At 49.3% G+C, this 20,828-nt stretch overlaps 1 protein-coding gene across 13 annotated transcripts in view; it reads left to right on the top strand.

Annotated features, from left to right (window-relative positions):
• Positions 1-20,828, top strand: part of DAB2IP (DAB2 interacting protein) — a 407,650-nt gene that overhangs the window by 362,207 nt on the left and 24,615 nt on the right. For all 13 annotated transcript variants that reach the window (XR_008442606.1, XM_054007198.1, XM_054007200.1 and 10 more), the window contains 5 exons: positions 7,088-7,232; positions 10,022-10,166; positions 15,319-15,555; positions 19,204-19,405; positions 20,135-20,313. Coding sequence is in view for 12 of the 13 variants with exons in the window: in XM_054007198.1 (XP_053863173.1) it covers positions 7,088-7,232; positions 10,022-10,166; positions 15,319-15,555; positions 19,204-19,405; positions 20,135-20,313 (908 nt within the window). In the remaining variant the exon portion in view is untranslated. The remainder of the gene's footprint in view (positions 1-7,087; positions 7,233-10,021; positions 10,167-15,318; positions 15,556-19,203; positions 19,406-20,134; positions 20,314-20,828) is intronic.

The following is a 20,828-nucleotide window of genomic DNA, read 5'->3' as shown; positions in this document are numbered from 1 at the left end:
CCAGGAGTGTCAGAATTATTGATTGAGTGAAGGAGTGAATTAGCTGTCTGCTCCTCTTCTGGTTAGTCTCTAGCGAAGAAGCTTTTTCTTCCCATTATTTTTTGTGTGTTTGTTTGAGCTTAGCAGTTAATGTGCTTTCTCACGCCTACTGACATCCGTTATGAAGGGTCGCTTTTCTGGGGGGGCTTGGTTTTTTTACACAGTGGACTTTTCAATCAGTTCTCCAACAGTTAGCTGCTGGCCCTGTTGCATGTAATGGGTCTTGGAGGCCCAGCCTGTCTGTTGTCAAGGAGCAACTGGCCACTTGAGTTTGGATTTCCAGATAAGAACATAGGAATGGCCAGACTGGGTCAGACCAAAGGTCCATCTAGCCCAGTATCCTGTCTACCGACAGTGGCCAATGCCAGGTGCCCCAGAGGGAGTGAACCTAACAGGTAATGATCAAGTGATCTCTCTCCTGCCATCCATCTCCACCCTCTGACAAACAGAGGCTAGGGGCACCATTCCTTATCCATCCTGGCTAATAGCCATTAATGGACTTAACTTCCATGAATGTATCCAGGTCTCTTTTAAGATCATGGATACATCATATTGCCCCCTCTCTGCCCCAGTCCAGCGGGGTGGAGACTCGGGCATTGGAAGGAAGAGGGGTAGAATGGGCAGCAGCTCTTTGGAATTAGGGTTCAGATAAAACAAGACACTTCCCTCCAACCCCTGTCGAAGCTGTCACTGGACATACCAGGTGCCTCGGCTCTGGCTGAGACTGTGAACTCTTTCTGACCAATGATCTAAAGCAGTGGATCTCAACTTGTTACAATGTGTTACCTGGGCCAAAGGGGCCAGGTGGCAGGGCAGTGGCAGCCCGGACCCGGACCCTCTCCATGCGGGGCCGGCCGGCTGCCTGCCCCCATGAACCCCTGCTGCGTGGCTGCCCCAGACTGCACAATGCGGGCTGGCCTTTAGCACACAGCTGAGCTGGGCCGCAGCCCTGGGTGGTACAATGCTGCTCCCCAGCAGATAGCCGTGTGGCTGTGGTAGTGTGGTTCACCCGGATGGGATGGAATGAGGCACTTCCACAATGGGCGTTCCACAGTCCGGGGCCACCGCAGCAACAGCTGAGCCAGCTGCTGACTTCAGTCAGGCTAGTGGTGGTTGTGAGAGTGTGAACTGAAGCCTGCAGCACCAGCAGGTATTTTTCCTGCCTTCCCTCATCATGTCACTATTCTGGAGAAGTGGAAGTGGGGCCAGTCTGTTTCCTCCTTAGTGAAGCATGTGTGGAAGCCCATTAAGGTTGGTCAAGGGGAGAAGGAACCCAGAGTTTCTAATTGCCACTAAGCCAGTTTAACTCCTGTGTGTGTTTTCTTCAGAGATCTGTTTTGGAAGGACTGTCGGAGTCATTATTAGGACAGGGCGCACGGCACTTGGGGATGGGTAGGCCAGGCTTGCTTTGTCTGAATGGTTTTACTGGTAACCAGCCTTGCAGTGCTGCTGTCAGACCCTGGATTTATTCCGCTGGATCTCTGTTCTTTAGCATATCAAGGTTTGTGAAGCGACTGGGCTTGTACAGGTTTGTCTGTGTCCAATCTGAAGCAAATACCATTAAACACTTAAGGAGGTCTGGAGAACCTCAGTAGAGCCCTTCTACTACCCCTCTGGACACTGACAGAATGAAATAACAAATGCTATTTTCTTCCATAGCTAGGGGCCCAAACTAAAAAAAAAAACCCTTGCTGATGTCTGCTGCTCAGAACCACGGAGCTTTATTGGCTTTAGTTATTGCATTTGATTCAGCCTCTTTTGTTGGTGAGTGAGGCCCCAGGAGGAGTTCTGCAGGCATGTGTGTGAAGACGACATTCTGGTTATGTAACCCAGCACTGATCTGGCCCATTTGTGCGGGGGAGAGCCAAGTTCTGGCCGACAGCACTGCGAGAACAATGGCAAGGTACCAGGAGAACCGATCCAGTGACATGCCCCAGCTGGGATCCAGATCCGAAGTTCGGGGTGTTCTGTTCTGGAGGTTTGTCTTTGATGATAATGCAAATGTCCGGGGCCTTCTCAGTCCTCGGAGTTGAGCTGGACATCTAGAAACCAGCTGCTGTGAGATTCTCCAAACAGTCCTTTCTTAGGGCATTTTCTAGCCCAAACTAGGCCGGGCAGAGGCACATGAACGGGTCAGAAGACTGGGCCTGGGGACATAAGGGTCTGTGGTTTAGTCCCACGGCTGCAGGGCCGTGGTTTAGCGGTTAAATAACAATGTCAGGATTCCCCATCCAGCTCCCCACTGTCACTGGCTGAACTCCTGACTTAAAATGTAGTTGCCATAATCAAGGACTTTGACTTCTCATGTCTCTGCCAGGGCCAAGCTGCTGGAGGGCAGGGTGTACTAATGACCAGAGCAAGCATGTCATGCGAGTCTCTTCTCAGCTTGCTTTATGTTGTTGGGTCACTCACACCCAGAGTTTTGCATTAAATTGTGGATTCTAAGGAGCCCTATAACTGGGCTGAAGCCACCAAAATTCACTTGATTTCTGGCCAGCACTGTGGTCCATATATCTCAGCCCCCTGGCCCAAGTCTTGCTTTTGTATCAAAACTCCGAGCTCAGCCTGGGTTTGGGTCTTGCTACCCTGCGGCCAGGAGTTGTTCCAGCTCCCAGCCAAGTCCTCAATTGAGACACACACAAAATGTAAACACTTGGCTAAGAGAAGCGCTAAAACTCAATGGTCCTGAGATAATTAGGATGTTGGGAAAGTGACAGGAAAGAGTATCCGGCAAAGCCAAGGTCAGCGGCTGCTAATTAAGAATCAGCACCTTGTGTCAGCCTGAGCTGCTGCTTGGAATTGAAACATACACAGGAGAAACCCAGGAAGCGAAAGGTGATAGAGTTACACAGATAGCAGCTAAAGGGATTTGAGCAGGGGGGTTAAAGTTACTTTCCAGCTCCTCTGATAAAAGGGGAAGAAGGCAGAGAAAACAGCGAGGAGAGGGAAATTCATGCCTGCTCGGTTGCCAGAGAATTATGGAGCTTACTGGGCCCACAAGGGGAGAGATTGTCTGTCTAGAGAAATAATCTGAAAGACTTTTTTTAAAAAGCTTGTCTTTTATTATCGAGGCTCCTGTGCAGGAAAGGCTCTGCTGGCGCGTCGGTCCCAGCCCTGTGAACGCAAGGCCCGTGGAAGTCCCATCCAGCTGGCTTGTGAAATTGGCCAGGGTGCTTGGGCACAGCTGTGCAGCAGCCGTGCATGCCCCTGTGTGTACAATGAAGCCCTCCCCATTACGGACTGCCCTTCAACCTGCCCTGATGGCTTTGCTTTCCCATTACATGTGCTTGGTGATGCCTGTCTGTAACCTTTATGGGAAAGTCCTACAGGAGTTTTAAACCAACCTATAGAATTATCTGGCAGGGACATTGTTCTTTGTTACATTCTACAGGATGGTTTCAAAATTCTAAAGGAAGGCTTTTGTTCTCTGTTGATTTCTGTCGGTCTCCAGAGTTTCTGTAGAGCCCACTTGATTGCATCCCTATCAAATCCTATCGGACTTTTCCAGAAAGGGAAGTGTTAGGCGCCTCAGCTGATTACACCCACATTTGTAAATTAAACTGCCAATGCTGCTAAGATCTTTCCCATTCTGGCCCTAGAGCTGTGTCAGCCTGCCCTGTAATTCAACAAGCACAGCTGTAAATTCATATTCCAAAGAATGTATGTTTGAATCATGTCGATGCCTCTACTGAAATGTTAGGGAAAAGTAAATGGAACGTATCGAGTGCCTGTGTCGATGCATTACTTAGCGGAATGGGATCTGAAGGCCTTCTGACAGAATGGGTAGCAGGGAGGGACAGGGAATCTACATAATGAATGGCCATACCAGAACATTGATTCTATACCTGCATGGCTCATAGCCTACACAGCTGCACCGAGACTGGTATATGATTCAGCGCCACATGTTCTCTTCGCGCACCCTGTTGTGTGTTTATGTCCTGCTGGGCTTTTGTTTTTATTTCAATGAAATGTTAGCTCATTTTAAAAAGGAGTCAGCAGTTGCAGGAACTGAAGAGATGCCTGCCAAGCACCTAGAAGATGCAAAGGAGGAGGAGTATTATTATTATTGTAGCTGCTCATATTATTGCACATACTTTCCTCAATGCAGGGCAGACCACATAGGCATTCGGAGGGTGCGATACTGTCCCAGCTGGAGTTGTGCGGACCCCTGGATTCAGTGTTTGCCTCTTGTGGGGCACTGACTCTGCATCTCCCGTACAATGGAAGATTGGCATTTACTTCTGTTCCCAGGCATCACTAAAGACCAGTTAGACTAATTCATGAGATGCAGTCAGGACTAGCAGTAGTATTGGCCTTACGCGCTGATCAGAATTGCTGCTCCTATTGATCACGGTTGGCACATGAGCCTTGCCTTTGGACGAGGTGTTTGGAAGGATGGAGGCGGATGTTAACATACAACTGGGTATCACTTTATTTCCACTTACTGTAAATATGTCTAATCTTCCTAACAAGGGGAGAGCAAAGCCGTGGCCATCAATCATGTCAGTGAGCTGCACTACAACTGTCAGTCTGTGCTGAGGAATCGGACCTCGCAGTGCTTCACAGTCCCTATCAATCTTTCTTCCTTTTTAGTGCAGAATGTACAGTAAACAGTCTGGATTGTTCTTTTTTTTTCATGAAAGAGGCACGACAATACAGTGTCGGTAAAGAATGAAGTCGCTTGGGGCTGGAATGGGCCCTGTATCACTTCAGTAGTTCCTTCGCTTGTAGGTCACCAGTTCAAATTCCACACAGGTTGGAAAGTGACTGAAATTTATTCCCATTTGGCCTACTTGAGATGAGTTGATGTGTCTTAATTCAGCTCCTCGTGGACAGGTGTCTACATCCAAAATAAACATCCAGGACTAGAACTAACTGCCCCCTGAGCTGCCAGGGCATGGAACCTGAATGACTGTCTCACCCGCAGGCCATGGGTGAGGCACATTTGTCAGGACAGCGGATGGGGGAAGCTTGTTCTGTTATGCTTGTGAGTGTCCATTGTGTGGATGGAGGATGACAGGCTCCAAGGCTGTTGATCTGTCATCACTATATTACTTCATTATCTTGAAGGGTATGTCCTTCCTCCCCTGTCTGGACATCAGTGATGTCTTACTGGAAAGTGTGCAGGGGAGGGATCAAAACAAACTTCCAAAGTCTCCAGAGACGGATTCTGAGACCCCCGTCAGATTATCTGGCCTGAGCCTTGGAGTATCAAGTGTTACACTGTACACACTCAGATAATCAGAAACACCTCCTTCTCGCTAATGGAAAACTGATTCCCAGGGACCGCCCCTCTCCCAATACCAACGCTGCCTCTTTGAGAGCAAATCTGCCTTGGTCTTGGAGTCAGATGGCTGATGTTAGGGTTTGATTGGATTTCATGGGTCCCCAAAGTGAAGAAAATCTATTCAGATCCCATCTGTTTGAAAATCTTGAGAATCAAGACTGGAGGTCTTCCTGGAACGTGCTGCTCGTTAGTTTAATCATGTGATACCCCAGCGTGTCAGTCCCATGTCTGCAGCGTTGGTTTCTGTAAAAGGGAAAGGTGAATGAGTCGTTACTTTGTCAAAGGGGAGAAAACATTGCGGCCCGGACTCATTTGCCTTCCTTGACATCATTCTGCTGTGCCCGTGATAGCTGGGTGGATTCACGGACATGAGAAACCATGAGGTTCTTCCAAGCTATGCATGTACCTTGCTGGCCCACTGACTGCACAGTATTTATTTGGGGAATGACAGCACAAGACTTGGAGATGGGCATTGCATTCTACGATTCATGCCCCAGCCAACGGGTTATGTGTTTTACAGATACTTAATGAAATTCTCCTTCCTTCAGCTTCCATATCTCTGTGAAGAGTTATCACCAAGCACAAGATTTTGCCTTTGTGGAAGGCAGTTTAAAAAAATGTCTTCAGCTGTATAAATAAATTTACCTGTCAGCATTCCTCTCTCTCTTTCTCTCCTGCATGAGGCAACAGTCAGAGGTTTAATGTGGGTAATTCACACAGTATCTGGCAGCTGATTTCCCTTCTGCCCTCCAAATGAATGTCAAAGTGCTGGGAAGGGGCAGGACACCTTTCAGTACCCAGAGCAGTCCTTGGGGCTTAAACAGAATTCCAGAGCAAACATGTTATTAGCAATGCAGATAACAGTATGCGCAGGTGTTCTTAGCATTTAAAACTGTGCAATATTTAATCTGCACTCACAGCTACTGCCAACTGAATACTATGCCTCCCAGTGGCTTTTCAGCTGGGCACATGGGGAATCAGGTGACCCTCCTGCCTTCCCGTTAACCCCTTCATTCTAGCAAACACAGCGGTGTTCTTTGGAGTGTGGATGTGCTGTTAGACTTGGCAAGTCAAGGTTGGCCCTCACTGATGCAGAGGGCAGTGCTGGCAGCGTGGTTTGCACCCACTCACCAGGCACATCGCTGTGCAGCACAGAGATTAATGAGCAGCTGGATTCCATGCACATCAAACTGGAAACGCGTCCATCAGCGGGAATGTGGCAGTACTGTTTATTTGCCTGAATACTAGAGTAAATATAACATTGAAGTATCCTGGTGCATATTATGGGCTCGATTTTCAGCTATTAACCGGGGGCACAACAAACGGCATTTGAACATTGTCTAGCTGTTTTGCTGGCATTGTAGTTAGATGTGTAAATGCAGCTGCAGTTAACAAAGTGGACAAAATTGTGCCCAAAAAACCCAGGAGGCTGGCCCTTTAAAAAGCAGGCTCTCAGTGAAGACGATGATGGTGGTAGTGTTGAAGATGCATAAGGGCTAGAATAGCTTATTTTCCAGATGCCTAAATAACTCTTCAGAGATGTATTTTACTACTCCTCTCCTTTGTTAGGAGTTGCAGGGGAGCCAGAGAAGGGGCAGGGTTGGTAAAGGAGTGACTGATACATGCAGGAGAAGCAAGAGGGTTTCATGGCCTGGCCCCCTGCGAATGTGAGAGCCCCATGGAGAAGGAGGATCGGTGTGTTCTCTGCTAAATGACGCACGTGTCAGTAAGGGATAACCCACAATGGACTTTCCTTTTCAGGATTTCTTGACTGACCTGATGATGTCCGAAGTTGACCGCTGTGGTGAAAATGAGCACCTCATTTTCCGAGAGAACACTCTGGCCACGAAAGCCATCGAGGAGTACCTGAAGCTGGTGGGGCAGAAGTACTTACAGGATGCCTTAGGTATGTGCAGGCAGGAGCAGGGGTGGGGTGGTTGGATCTACCCCCCGAAACGCCTTAATCTCTGCAGTCCCTTGTGGTCTCCATTATGGAAGGAACATTAACTCAGCACTGCCTGCCTTCAGTTCTGTCAGGGGCATCAAAACTACCCAGCAGAGGGCTGCTCTGGCAGTTTGTCAGGAGCTTATGGTCTGTGTGTATATTGCATAAAACGGAGCAGATTGCAGATTAATGGGGGGGTCCAGCCTGGGGACTACAAATCCCAGCATGCAATGCAGTCAGGCCACTTGGATCCAGATGGAGCATCAGATGCTGAAGCATGTAGTCTGTGTGGGCTGCCCCAAAGTGACAGCAGAGGGCCATACTTTACAGCTCTGTGGGGCCGCCTTGAGGTCACTGCTGAGTTATCTAATCTTAGCTCTTTAATCTACTTTCAGAGGAGAAAGCAAATGAATACTTTTAAATGATGTTATGCACCAGGTCTTCTGCCATAGCATCCCGGCTCCCCAGACATGCATTCGCAGTGTCACACGGGCTTGATTGGATCCTTCCACCTAGAGAGCAAATCAGGGACCCCAGGCTGATTTTTCCCTGATCACTAATGGATCGGATGAGAGCTCACAAATTTGAGTTATGACTGTTGCATTCCACATTGTCAGAAACCCTTCATGCTGGTTTTAAAAAGGGCTGGATAACTTTATGACCCAAACAACAGCTATACTGCCACAAATCAAGATAATTATGGCTTCTGCTTCAGGGTAAAAGCTGATCAACTTTGGAAGGTCCGTGAGAAGTCCCACATGGGCAGCACTGCACAATGGTCAGGTGCTGTTGGGTGAATTGCCTTCCTCTGAAGCATAATCTACTAGACTCAGCCAGAGACACAATAGAGGGCTTGCTGGATCCATTCTCTGATCTGATGCACATTCATACATTATCTTTGTTTATCTAGCTGTTAATTTCCTTCTCATTCATACTAAATTCATGGCAAGATCCTGGCAACAGGGTCACATAACATTAGGAGGGAGGTGATTGTTAATGCCAAAAAGTGGAAGTACCAGATTAAAAATAGTAGGGATGGAGACCAGGGGTAATCAGGCAAATTCAGTCAAACCAGCAGACCTCAGGAGAGTTTTAAAAAAGGGATATTATTTGTTTCTACTTTCTAATGATTTCTGGGTGAAGGTAAATCTTTAAGCAGATTACCTTTAAAAATGCTAAGAAGCCGGAAGATTAACGAAGGGCAATCTAGCCCTGGAAATTCTAGCAAATATTCCCACTGCTCCAGGCTGGTGCAGGGGAAAGCTGCAGCAGTTGTTCATTGTTTGGGGTGCAGATTGTCGGTAGATATTTGAAGATGTAAACAATTCATCTTTGTGTGGCAGGGTAACACAATAGTGCATATTGCCTGCTTTCATGGGGCAGGATATCACAGCAGGCATCACCTGGAGCAAAAGCTGGCCAGCTGAGTGGAAAATACATGGGACAGGCTCTCCGGTAAATCACTAAAACCTGTTTTGGGCAATAGAAGAGAGAAAACCCAGAAGGGAACTGGCCAAGGAAGGGCCTGTGGTCAGCAATTGTTGGACAGGCAAACGGATTGGGGTGAAAAGGGAAACTGAACCTCTTCCCAGAACTCAAACAAATTATTTTTGCAAACCCATCTGCACTGCCTGGGAGCAGAACCTGAAGCAGCACAACCTGCTGGGGAAGGTGGTTCTCCTGGGATATCCAGCCCAATCAGACACCTTCCCAGGGAGCTTTGTTCTGTCCAGGTTGGCAGCCTGGTCCTGCAGCCCCCAGAGATGCAGAGAGAGGCAGCCAAACCCTGCCTGTATCCTCTCCTGTGTCTCCACCACTTCCCTTGGAGCGTGTACTGCGTCTGACTCTCCCACTGCCTTGCTCCTTGTGTGATCAGCTACTCCTGTGCACAGGCTAGGGGGTGGGGGGTAAAACACCCCCCAGTCCGAATGGCGATAGTTCTGCCCACTGTGCACAGGTAGAAATGGTGGTGCAAGTGGGGTGAATCAGGCCCAGTACATGTAACACAGGGCGTGTAATGAATGATCAACTGGCAAACGTGAGTGAAGGGAAATGTGGAGAATGACCTTGACGTGACAATGCCTGGTGGTTTAGCTCTAAATCAACCAACCAGTAAAACTCGTTCTGGGATCTCCCCCTTCAACTGCCCATTTCTCCTGTGGCCCGTGGCCATGTCATAACCTGTCACCGGCACAATCTCTAGTGTCGCGACACTATCAGCTGAGATCATAATGACATGCTGCCGAGTCCGGACCTCACCAATCGCCCTGGCATGTATGGACTCTGGTAACATCCTGTCTGCTAGCGTAGCACATGGGAGTGATCTGTCCAAACCGGCCCCATCCTGGGGGAAATCCTAGGAAAGTTGTGCTTTGGCAAAGCAGCATGACGGCGGTATATCCGTGTCACTGCCTCGGGACACCTCACTAGAACTGACACTCACCAGCCAGGGTTTCAGTCCCTTTCCTCCAGGTTTTCCAGTATTGATCCATAAACAAAGGATTCCAGTCAAAAATACACCACTCAGAACAGTGGGTCCGAATCCCCAGATACCTTGCAGGCTCTTAGCCAGCTGGGAGGAGAAAGGCCTCGCCCTTCCCGCTAGGTATCTTCTCTTGCCTTATAGTCCCACTCTTTATCACCCATGTGACAGGCCAGGGTCCAGGTTAACCCCTTATACACTGGGGCTTGTGGAATGCCTTTCTGCCTTGCCACCAAAGACCATCTCTCTCTCTCTGTCTGTTTTGTAGGGGAGTTCATCAAAGCTCTGTATGAATCAGATGAAAATTGCGAGGTGGACCCCAGTAAGTGCTCATCCTCAGACCTTCCTGAGCATCAGAGTAATCTGAAAATGTGCTGCGAGCTGGCCTTCTGTAAAATCATCAATTCTTACTGGTCAGTATCCCTACAACCCTCATTTCCCTCCACATGCTTTTACGCTGTTGCAGACATGGTACTGCTGTAGGTGGGGAATGTACCATCACAGCACTCAAGCTGTTTTGCATTGTCCTTTCTTCTAGAGATGAAAGACAGCTATTCACAGAGCCCTCTAGGTTGCAGATGCCCTCAGTAGCTGCTGGGAGTTGTAGTTCTCATTTTCAGCTGGGGGGCTGCCCCAGGACACCAACCCACCAGGGAGTGGGGTATCCAAATGAGCAGAAGCAGGACCCTCGGGGTGCTGTGCAGGGAAGCAGGAGGTAATGTCACTTCCTCCTTCTATGCGCACGCTACAAACCCTCACAGCTCCTTATTGGGCCCCCTTTGGGTCTTGCCTGGGAAGAGAACGAGGCTGGTCATGGCTGCAGAAATGTGCCATTTTCACAGTGACAAGTGTTTTGCAAAAACTGACTTCATTTTGGGAAACATCACATTTTTGTCTACAAAAAGTGATCACAGCGACAATCAGTTTGTGCCCAGCTCTGTGTGCCCATTGTCTGCAAGGGGCGAGACTCTGCCCTCCTCCACAGCGTCATCAGTGAGAGAACAAGGCAAGTGTGTTGTTAGCCGAAGTGTGGCTGCAGTGTGGCTTTGCTTTTATATTTCTTTTCAGTGGGTAGGTGAGTGGGATCACTTGACTCAGTGATTCTTCTTTAGCATTCCTAGTGATGCCAAGGGTGGTGTGTGTACACGCACGCACACAAAACTCGGCAAGGGCAATGGAGCAAGAGACCAAGATACGCGTTCCCCAGCGAGACCTGAGGTGAGCAGGTGGAACTCCGCTGCTGTTAATCAGACCTGAATTTGGCCCAGTGTGTGCCCTGATTCCCATTGAACCCCCTAAGAACCCATTCAGACAGGGATTGCAGCTTTGCCGTGTGATAGACTTGAGCACAGTGTAGAAATCAGTGCCACGAGTGCCATAGGGAATCAGGTCAGACTCTGCACACTCCCCCAGACTCAGGCACACTGTTCACTCATGCACACCTTGCGATGCGATTGAAGAGTCTTGGCCTTTTGGCTAAAACCAAGTGCCAGCACCACATTACTCTTTGCTATGTCCTCCCCTGGGCCGTCTCCTGCTCTTGCAGGGGTTGGAGATCTCCTCAGTCTTTTTCATCTTTGCCGCCTCCGATCTTGCACTTCTCTAACGTCAGGTGAGGTCTGGAATTTCTGTGTAGCAGGTGGTGCCTACGTTCTAACCACGCCTTTAAGGAAGCAGCACTGTACATGGAAGGCACTTGGGCTGCAGGATGCCGAGTGCCCCTGAGGGCGGGGCAGAGCTGACACTGTTCCTTTCCCCATTTCTCTCTCTCTCTCAAGCACCCTTTGGCTCAGTGCCGTTCATGCCTGTGGAGGAGCCTGTCTCTCCACACCAGAAGCAGCTTGCGTCAGCGATAATGGGGAATTCCTCACTTCACTTCACAGGGCTCTCGCCTGGAATCACGGACCACTCTTGGCCGCAGCTTCTCAGCTGTGAAGTGATGGAGGTTGGGGCTGTGGGGGTCTGGCTGGAGCTGGCTTGGGTAGACAAACGCTAATGGCGTATGCTGATCACAGCTGGCTTAGCTGCTCTTTGGGGATTCGGTTTGTGGTGGTGCTTATCGATACAGCGTGTTTTCTAGTATTCAGGGCAGTAGGAGCCACAACTCCTTGGGGCCTGTCCCCGATGCTCCCTGCAAAGGGAAAAAGTTGGGCTTGTGCCCTTTAAGCTTCTTTGGTGGATAAAGAAGGGCCTGAAAGAGTTTCCTCTTTCATTTTTTGTCGTCCTGCCTTTTTTTTTTTTTTACATTAGAGATTTGGGTCCAGATGACATCACCAGACTCTGGCGAATGAAAGTTGAGCAAATGGATGGGGTTTTTATCAGACTGCTTAAGTCTCTGGCTTTAGTTTTTATTAATGCCGGTTTAATATTAATGTTTCTGATCATTTTGGAGAAAGGAAGTCTCCACTAAAGATTCATCCCCCAGCCCTTCCAGGACGGTGTGAAAAGTCTCACTGGATAATCTCCCAAGACATCCAATAGGTCCTTCAGCAAACCTGGGAAGGAATAGAGTTGATATTCTTCAGGGAGAGAACAGGCAGCCAAATAAATGCTCACTTCAGACCTTCTGTATCCACCACAAAGAAGCAAAAAGGGCAGATTCTTCTCCTGGTAGCCTAGAACTTTCTATGGGCCAGTTAATTGCTCTCTTGGCCTCAGGAATTGCACTTATCTGCTTCCCATGAGTGACACTTGATGTCTTCAGTCATTGGCAAATTATAGATGGAAGAAGACAGAGATGCAAATTATTGTTTGTTTGAATTCATTTCTGGCTAAAAATAACTGAGGTGCCATTAAAAGGTCAAGGTAAAAATAGGCTAGAAAAGAGACCCAGGGGAAGGCAGAGATGCAATGGGGAGATGTGTTCCTCCAGCTCTCCCTTCAGGAAAAGGCTGAAGCAGCCGGGATGCTGTTCTTAGGGCCTTGCTGTTCACTGATTCTTGAGGAATAATTGGGCTGACGAGTGTTTTGGATTGGCCGAGGTACCCTGACAGTTAAAGATCTTGCTTTAAAAATAGAGTGGCAGAGTCTGCAGGCGGAGCTGCTGGAGAGAGGGAAGAGGTTCACAATAACTGAAAATTGTTACAATTATGGCATGATTTGGACATCTGGAAAGTTTCACTGTAAGCAGAATGTCAGCATGCGGAAGCTCGTTACAGGACAGTTGGGTAATGAATTATGGACCCCTCCATCGCATAAAACCCCGCTAACCGAATTCCATCCTTCATTATACAATTAAACGTTTATGGTCTGTCCGACTCCCATCCTGCATTAGCAAAGAGCACTTCGCGTTACTGCATGTGCTGCTGTCACATACATTTTAAAGGGGTATTTTTCAGTAACTCTTCAACCTGTCCAGATTGTTCAACCCTTAAATTGCTTAAAGGATTCCAGTCTTACTGGGCAAGTACCATGAAGTAAAGGGGTTTGCCCATTTATATGGATTAAGCCAGAGTCCGAGGAGGAGGATTTAGCCAGTGTGATTTGGAAGGCCTGGGGTAGAGAATTTGTAATGGCCCTGGGCTTTTATAGAGGGTGCCGGAAGCAGATCTCTACTGTATGCAGCTTTCTGCTGAGACAATTCATTTTTTTAAATGCCCCCCTCCCCCCCCGTCAAGTCCACATGGCTATAAATTAACTATTGTTCTCGTTCAAGGGACCTTTAGCATTTCAGAGCTGGAAAAACAGAGCAGCGTTAAGAAGGGGGAAAGAGAAATGGGCTGAGAAGGGGAGGGAAGAGACAGAGATGGAACAGACAGACTGAGGAGAGAGACACACCCAGTGACATTTAAAGAGATCAGCATGTGCCACCCGTTCCCACACAGTGAGTTACTGCTTCAGAGCTAAGGGTAGTGATGGGACTCTCCAGTGTCTCCATGGGTAACTGCTGGTCAGTGCTGAAGTGTCAACGGAGACAGGTCGAGAAGGGGGGTGGGGGTAGTACAGGTGATTACAGTAGTGATTGGGGGGACTGCTGGTGGAGAGCAGCCACCTAGGCTCCCTGTACCGGGCGCAATGTCTGCCCAGACCGTGTGAGTTTCCACCTTTACGCCTCAGGCAGCCAGGCCCAGCGCCAGAGGGGGCCGGCAGGAGACAAGTCTGCACAGGTTGCCACTCACTGTCACATAGCTCGTCCCCCGTTCTCGGCAGAGGAGCTGGGACGCTCTCCACGGAGCTGGACGGTGTTGTGATGAACCCCAGGCTGGGTGTGCTTTTTCCGTCGGGGTCTCAGGATCTGTTTGCTTTTAGACAAAGAGCCTGCTCGACAGGCAGTGCAGCTTCCGGGGGGAGTGCCCTGGGCATTCTGTGCCATTCAGCTGCTGGCACCTGGCCACAGCTGCTCAGACCCATTGTCCAGCCTCCCTTCTGGGGCTGGCTGTGTCCAGCTGAGTAAATAAAACATGCTGGGAACAGGATAAGGTGGGAGGCTGGGTTAAACCCAAGTGAATTTGCCTGGAATTCAGGATAAATGGGCTGGATACTCGCCAGAGTTACACTGGCGTAAATCAGGAATAACTTCAGTAGCTTCAAAGCAGTTACTCTGGATTTACACCAGTCTTTGACACAGATGCCTGTACAACATTAACTTCCTATTCCCCGCACCAGTATAAAAGAAGGGCCCTGGATATAAGAGCATTTTAACTTTGTGTGATCTCCTAGATTGGGTGTGCGCCCAAGAGCCAAAAAGCCCCAAGTTCTAATGGTGGCCCCGTTACTGACTTCCTGTGTCCCCTTGGTAAAGTCACGTCACCTCTGTGCCTCAGTTTCCCACCTGCAGAATAGGGTTGGTAACATTTCCCAACCTCGCCGGGAAGGGGTGGGAATGACTCCGTTAATGTCTGGCCAGGGCTTTGGTTTCACTCTCTGTGCAGTTTACATTTCCCATCTCACTCCCTTTGGGCAGTGACACTAGCCTGGCCGGTTACATGCGCGATTCTGTTCCCGGGTCTCGGGCACTAGCACAAGGCGGCTGTTTGGGTTCAGGGCCCAGCTGAGAATGTTTCAATCCCAGGACAAGCAGTTCTCTTTGCTGAAACTTAAAAAGCCAGGCTGATTTTTTTTTTTCCTATTAGGCTTTTGTAAATCCCATTTTAATAAACCCTGGATGGGGGCCTCAGTCCAGCGGACAGGAGCCCATTAGGAGCCAAACCTGAAGGCTGTTGTGAGCCTGCTTTTCTGCACGTTCAGCTCCCAGCATCTTCAGTGGAAATAGACAGTGGGGCTAACTCTGCCTGGTGGATTAAGTTGCTTCTCTTGCAAGTTTCAGAGGCAACCAAAACTCTTCCTGTGTAACCCACTGGTTCAGTGTGGCTTCCTATCCCCTTCTAGTGGTAACTCCACAAAAGAGGATAAGAGCCTCTTGTTGCTACTGGTTAATGGAGTTACTCTTTCAGCTCAGGGGATGGAGGCCTCTACTTTTAGTGCTGGAGGAGCAGAGTTCACGCCCCACGGATGACTTATGGGGAAGGGGGTTGCTACGCTTGGTTGTCATATTTGCCAGCCAGAACTATGAAATAGGCTCAAGTTCCTAGCCCTAACTTTACAAGCCCTGAATTCTCGTTGCAGCGTCTTCCCAAGGGAACTCAAAGAGGTTTTTGCTTCGTGGAGACAAGAGTGCAGTAACCGTGGCCGGCCAGACATCAGCGAGCGGCTCATCAGTGCCTCCTTATTTCTCCGGTTCCTCTGTCCGGCCATCATGTCCCCCTCCCTCTTTAACCTGCTCCAGGAATACCCCGATGACCGCACTGCGCGCACTTTGACCCTCATTGCCAAGGTCACACAGAACCTCGCCAACTTTGCAAAGTAAGTTGGGGGGAAGGAGTTGGGTTTGTTCTCGACGAGCATGAAGGAAATGCAGTGTTGGTTAATTGTGTTCAGTGAATATTCAGTGCTAGCCTGACAGCCTGCAAGGCAGCCATCCTGCGTGGGACGCAGCCCAGAACTGCAGGCACCCAGGTGCCAAGGAAGTCCATGGCAGTGACTTTGAGGGAAGCAGGAGCAGGGTCTGGTGAGAACGAGTCTTCGGCCTGTCTGCTGAAACTAGCTGCAAAGGGGGCCAATTAATGCCAGGTGTGATGTCAGGAGCAGGACTGAGATCCAGCTCATTGCAGATTGGCCACTAAACAGCAGCAGATAGGAAACCATTGCTCAGAGAGATTTGGTGGCCATTTTTATTCCCACTAAGGAAGTCAGTCAGTCAGTCAGCAAAGGCAATTCTGTCCCTGCTGCTACCTTCAGCCACACTCTAGACAGATGGACTTACAGAAGTGCCTGCTGGTTCCTCTGTTTTCCACATTCCCCCCACGGGAAACACCTTGCCTTTCCCATTCCCACTAGGTCAGTGCCTCCAGCCATACCTCAACTGGGAGAGAGACTGTTTTATTCTCCAAACCAAGGCCTTTCCTGAGCAGAACGGCCCATTCTCAACACAGAGAGAGGCAGATAGAGCAGAAGTTGAAACGCCTAGTTTTGAAGTACATCAGGGTTGGTAAGAAAGGTGCCACCCACAATTACCTAGCTGGATGTGACTATGATATCCGTAGCTCTGGGGAAATCTGCTCCCTCAAACTCAGCTCAGGGATCACCCCAGTTATTAAAATGAACTTCTCTGAACTTGGAGGATGAGGGAAGAAATTGGGGAAGCTGTCAATGTCTAGCTAAGCCCAGAGGGTTGGTGGAAGCAAAGGAAGAGATTTCTGAAAATCTTTCCACTGGCTGCAGTGGAAGCTCTGAGCTACTTATCCTGAGCTCTGATAACAGAACCATGAGCTCTTGGAAATGTGAATGGACAACCTCAGTCTAAAGCTTCTTAGAATTGCAAACTAATTTAATTCACATGCACACAGCCAGACACAGACATAAGATGTACAAGTGTGTTACTCTAGGTGACAGAAAGTCTCCATCTTTCTCACCAGTCCTTAACTAAAAGGTTTTCCAAGTTTCTGTACCTTGCAAGAAAGGCTCTTTAACTAAGCTGGCATTATTCAAGCCTGAGCAATCGAGCTGAGCTCGCCTGCAGCCAATGTCACCGCCGGTCCCCTCCCCAGCAAGTCTCCTCGTATCGGCTGGTAGAAGGGGATCTGTCCTGCTTTAAATAAGACACTTTACTTAGAACGAAGACTGGATGACATTGGGGGCGGGGGAGCGCACAGAGAGTCCTACGAAAATAAACGGGCTCCAAAAGAGAATTGGGCAAATGTCGGACACAAGCTCCGAAGTCCCTGATGATCTGGTGTTCCAAGGCCACAAACGCCATTCAGAGGGTGAATTTAACTTAGTGCTTAGGAACATGAGAGGCAGCTAGTGGCAGCGGGAGCGAGGTCTACTGTAGATGGCCCTTTGCCAGTCTCCCAATATATGAGCTGCAGCCTCCTCAGTTATCCTGCTAGTGTTTTCTCACACATGCATCCAGTTCGTGTTGCCTCACAGTCCCCCCTCCGCATTCCCCTGGCTACACCTGCCCTGTCTGTATGTTTCTAGTTAGAGCCACTAATTGTGCCAAATTGTTACGTGACTTTGAACTCGAGACCTGGCTAAAACCATCAGATTTATTCCATTTGTGACCTCTGTTTAAGCCACTTGATGTAAAAGATGTGTGAATTTACACCAGCTCAGGCCCTAATTCCCTTGTGGAACTGTTTGAAGGTGCTTGGCCCTGCTCTTAATGCAACGAGCACAATGACAAAGTGCGTCTCAGCCAAAGAACCCAAAGCACTTGCACTTTTCAGACCAACCAGAGAGGTCAGTTTTCCATCACTGAAATGCAGCCACCTCTGAGTGGGCAGGGCAGAGTAGCACCAGTCAGTGGTTCGAAATAAGTAAAAACTTCCTTGCCTGAAATTGCCAGATTTCAGGGAGGTGTCGTGGGATTTATCCAAGATGGAGGGGATTAATGGAATGTGATCTTACAAAGAGCACCCGCCAGGGGGTTTAAATGAGCAAAACAATAGGCTGTCAGATGAGCCTTGTACCTCCAGTGGTACAATACCCGCTACCAGCTCACTGGGATGTTGGTTCAGAGGGAAGAGTCCCACCTACACCACTGCCTGCGGCTTTGCCTTTCAGGGTCTTGCAGCATACAAGATCCCAGCATAAGGGGATAGGCTGAAGATTTCTACTGCCACTTTGAAAATTAAACTGCGCTTAGCAGCTCTGTAGAGGGGTGCACTGCCAGCAGGAGGTCTTGCCTGCCTTCTCCCTTTAGCATGCGATGCTGGGCAGTAACAGCCCCACGCGGGGGCTGATTTTTCTTAGGCTCCACCATCCCAAATGAGCCAAGCAGTCAGCATAGAGGAGAGGGGCTGGTCCTGAGGCTGCTGGACCCCGATGCAAATACACATACGCTGTCTCCAGTGAAGTCAGTGGCAGTTCTGCCCAATCTCTAGCCTTCGGCCCTGTCCTGTTTCCCCCTCATCTTGCAGTGAGCATATTCGGAGCTTGACGCCCAGCACATTCTCATGCCAGACACATCCTCGCCGTGCGAGCCTTCACACGTAGGAACAGACGCTGTCTCTGACAAAGACAGCAGAGACTCTGGTAGACGGGCTACTAGAAATGACATTATTAATGCACTGGGGTGGCAGCATTCAGGAGCTCTGCCACGGGCTGTCACTCCGCACATCACAGAGAGAGGCGGAGGGCAGGAGAAGGGATTCGGGTGCTGGGCAGTGATCATTGGGAGTAAGAGGACTGCATGTTAGCAGTGACTTGCTGATGCTTTCAGTGGCTGTATCAGGCCAGATCACAGGCTAGCTGCTGGAGGGACAGGCCTCCTGTGAACATTGGGTCCTGGGTATTTGCTAGACATAGGCAGACCCAAGGGAGGCTTTTGTTTAGCAGAACCTCATCAGTCAAGATTTGGATTTGCATCAAAGCAGCAAGATCAGTGCCGGCCTCTAGATTGCAAAGACACCCCACTATGGAAGGGCGGATTGGGTCAAAGACACCACTACGGGTGAGTCCAGTGTGGGACCCTCTTCATCTCAGTCTCCAAAGCTGGAGGCAAAGGAGTTGGACAACTGGCTGTGGTTCCTGGCCCATCACTCTTTACTGCCAGGGGATCTTTGGCTAAAATCAAGTGTTAGGAGCCACAGAATATCAGACAAATGTCCTTTGTCTGGGAGCTGTACCCTGCCCCTACAGTGAGCTGGGCTCCATTGACACACTGGGCTGTTCCATCCCCACCTCTTGCCCTTCTCTCGTCCTGCAGTGATGAACACCTTGGTTAGACACGACTTCAACATTTCTGCATTCTAAGAGGGGTCAGGTTAAGCTGTGGGTTTGCTCACTAGAAATCGGGAGCTCCAAATGCTTTGAAAGGATACAGAGGGCTGGAAGAAAGACTCAGCGTGTCACTAATTAGCTCTGTTCCTCCCTGCACTGTTTACAGCTGGTTAATTGTGCACCGTTACTCACAGGTTCTAGCTGAGATTCATGTGCCTGTCTTGATAGGTTTGGCAGCAAAGAGGAGTATATGTCCTTTATGAATCAGTTTCTGGAACACGAATGGACTAACATGCAGCGATTTCTGTTGGAGATTTCCAATCCAGAAACCATCTCGAACACAGCTGGCTTTGAAGGCTACATCGACCTGGGCCGGGAATTGTCCACTTTGCACTCTCTACTGTGGGAGGTCATTTCTCAGCTCGAGCAGGTACCCGTGGGGAGGTGGGGAGTTGGAGGGGCAAGCTTTGTGGGGAGGCACAGCTCAGTCAGACCCTTCCTGGGATTGCGGGGAGTGACTGAGAGTTTAGCGTGCACCACACTACACAGCGGTCCCTTGCAAACCGTCCACAAGAAAAACGTCTATTGGTTATCGGGAAGGAATAACTGAGTAGCAGGATCGCTGTAGTCTAGCAGTGGTTAGCATTTCTGTAGCCTTGCACACATTGTCTGTCTAATCCTCACAACCCCCCATGAGGTAGGTAAGTATAATTATCCCCTTACCCAGTGGGGAAACCGAGGCAGGGAGGGATCAGAACTTAGCTGCTGCTGGTTCCCAGTCCTGTGCTCAGACCACTAGCCCTCACCTCTGTCTCAGCAAGTGTTGTGCAGTGGGAAGGAACAGAACTTGCCTCCTGACTTCAACTAGTTTCACTTTTAAAAAGAAACATTTTTAGTTAATGGGTCTCCGTCAAGAGCGGTTGGACCAGACTTACACACACCTGCTTTTCCCTATGTACACACTCTGTTGATCCACACACACGAGGTAAGGAGGGGTACCCCTACTACTACAAAGAAGTGTGGCTGAGCGACTGGGGAAATTAATATTGCTAAGAAAGAGTTTCAGGAGAGACCTTGCAGATCCTGGGACAGCTGGCCAGGGTTCTCTTTACGTAGGAAGCAAGCAGCCTGTAACGTTTCTGTCCCCGTTTCTCCCCAGGGCACTGTAACGAAACTTGGGCCTCTGCCTCGGATTCTGAGGGATGTCAACACGGCGCTCAGTAACCCAGCGTGTGTGCAGGTCTCCGTCACAGCTGACCATACTGCATCGACTCCAAATGCTGGCAACAGCATCTCTGTGGGGCTCCAGAAAATGGTGATAGAGAATGACTTATCTGGGTAAGAAATCCTCGCGGGCACTCCTGGCCATTGACCAGGGAAACAGCAGGTACTCTGTGAGCATCAGTCTGTGGGTACCCGGCTGGCTATATGCGGAGCCGGGCAAAGCTAGGGGTGGCTGGGAGTTTGCCAGACTTAATCTGGGGAATATAATGCTCTTCTCCTTCCCAGCTGTGAGTGTGAGGATGGGAGAAGGCCTGATCTTAAAACTGTGTGTGTGTGTGTGTGTGTGTGTGTGTGTGTGTGTGTGTGTGTACGTGCACATGCAAGTGCAGGGAGATGCGGGGGTTTAAAAATCAATTCAGTGGGAATTCTGTGCATGGCAAATAGGCAGGATTGGGTCCATCCTGCTTGTAAAGCTCTGGATCGGTGCTGAGTACAATTCGATCCAGATCACGGGTTGTTTCCCTGACAGACACTCATCCTTTGGAAGTTTCCTTACTGGGGTTTTCAGCCTGCTCTGCCTAATTATTATTTTCTTTTTATTATATCTGTGAAACCACTGAGCAATAGCC

This window comes from Malaclemys terrapin, chromosome 17 (genome assembly GCF_027887155.1).
Source record: "Malaclemys terrapin pileata isolate rMalTer1 chromosome 17, rMalTer1.hap1, whole genome shotgun sequence".
Taxonomy (NCBI): Eukaryota; Metazoa; Chordata; order Testudines; family Emydidae; genus Malaclemys; species Malaclemys terrapin.
The sequence above is the reverse complement of the archived record's forward strand: the minus strand, read 5'-3'. Positions and strand labels throughout refer to the sequence as shown.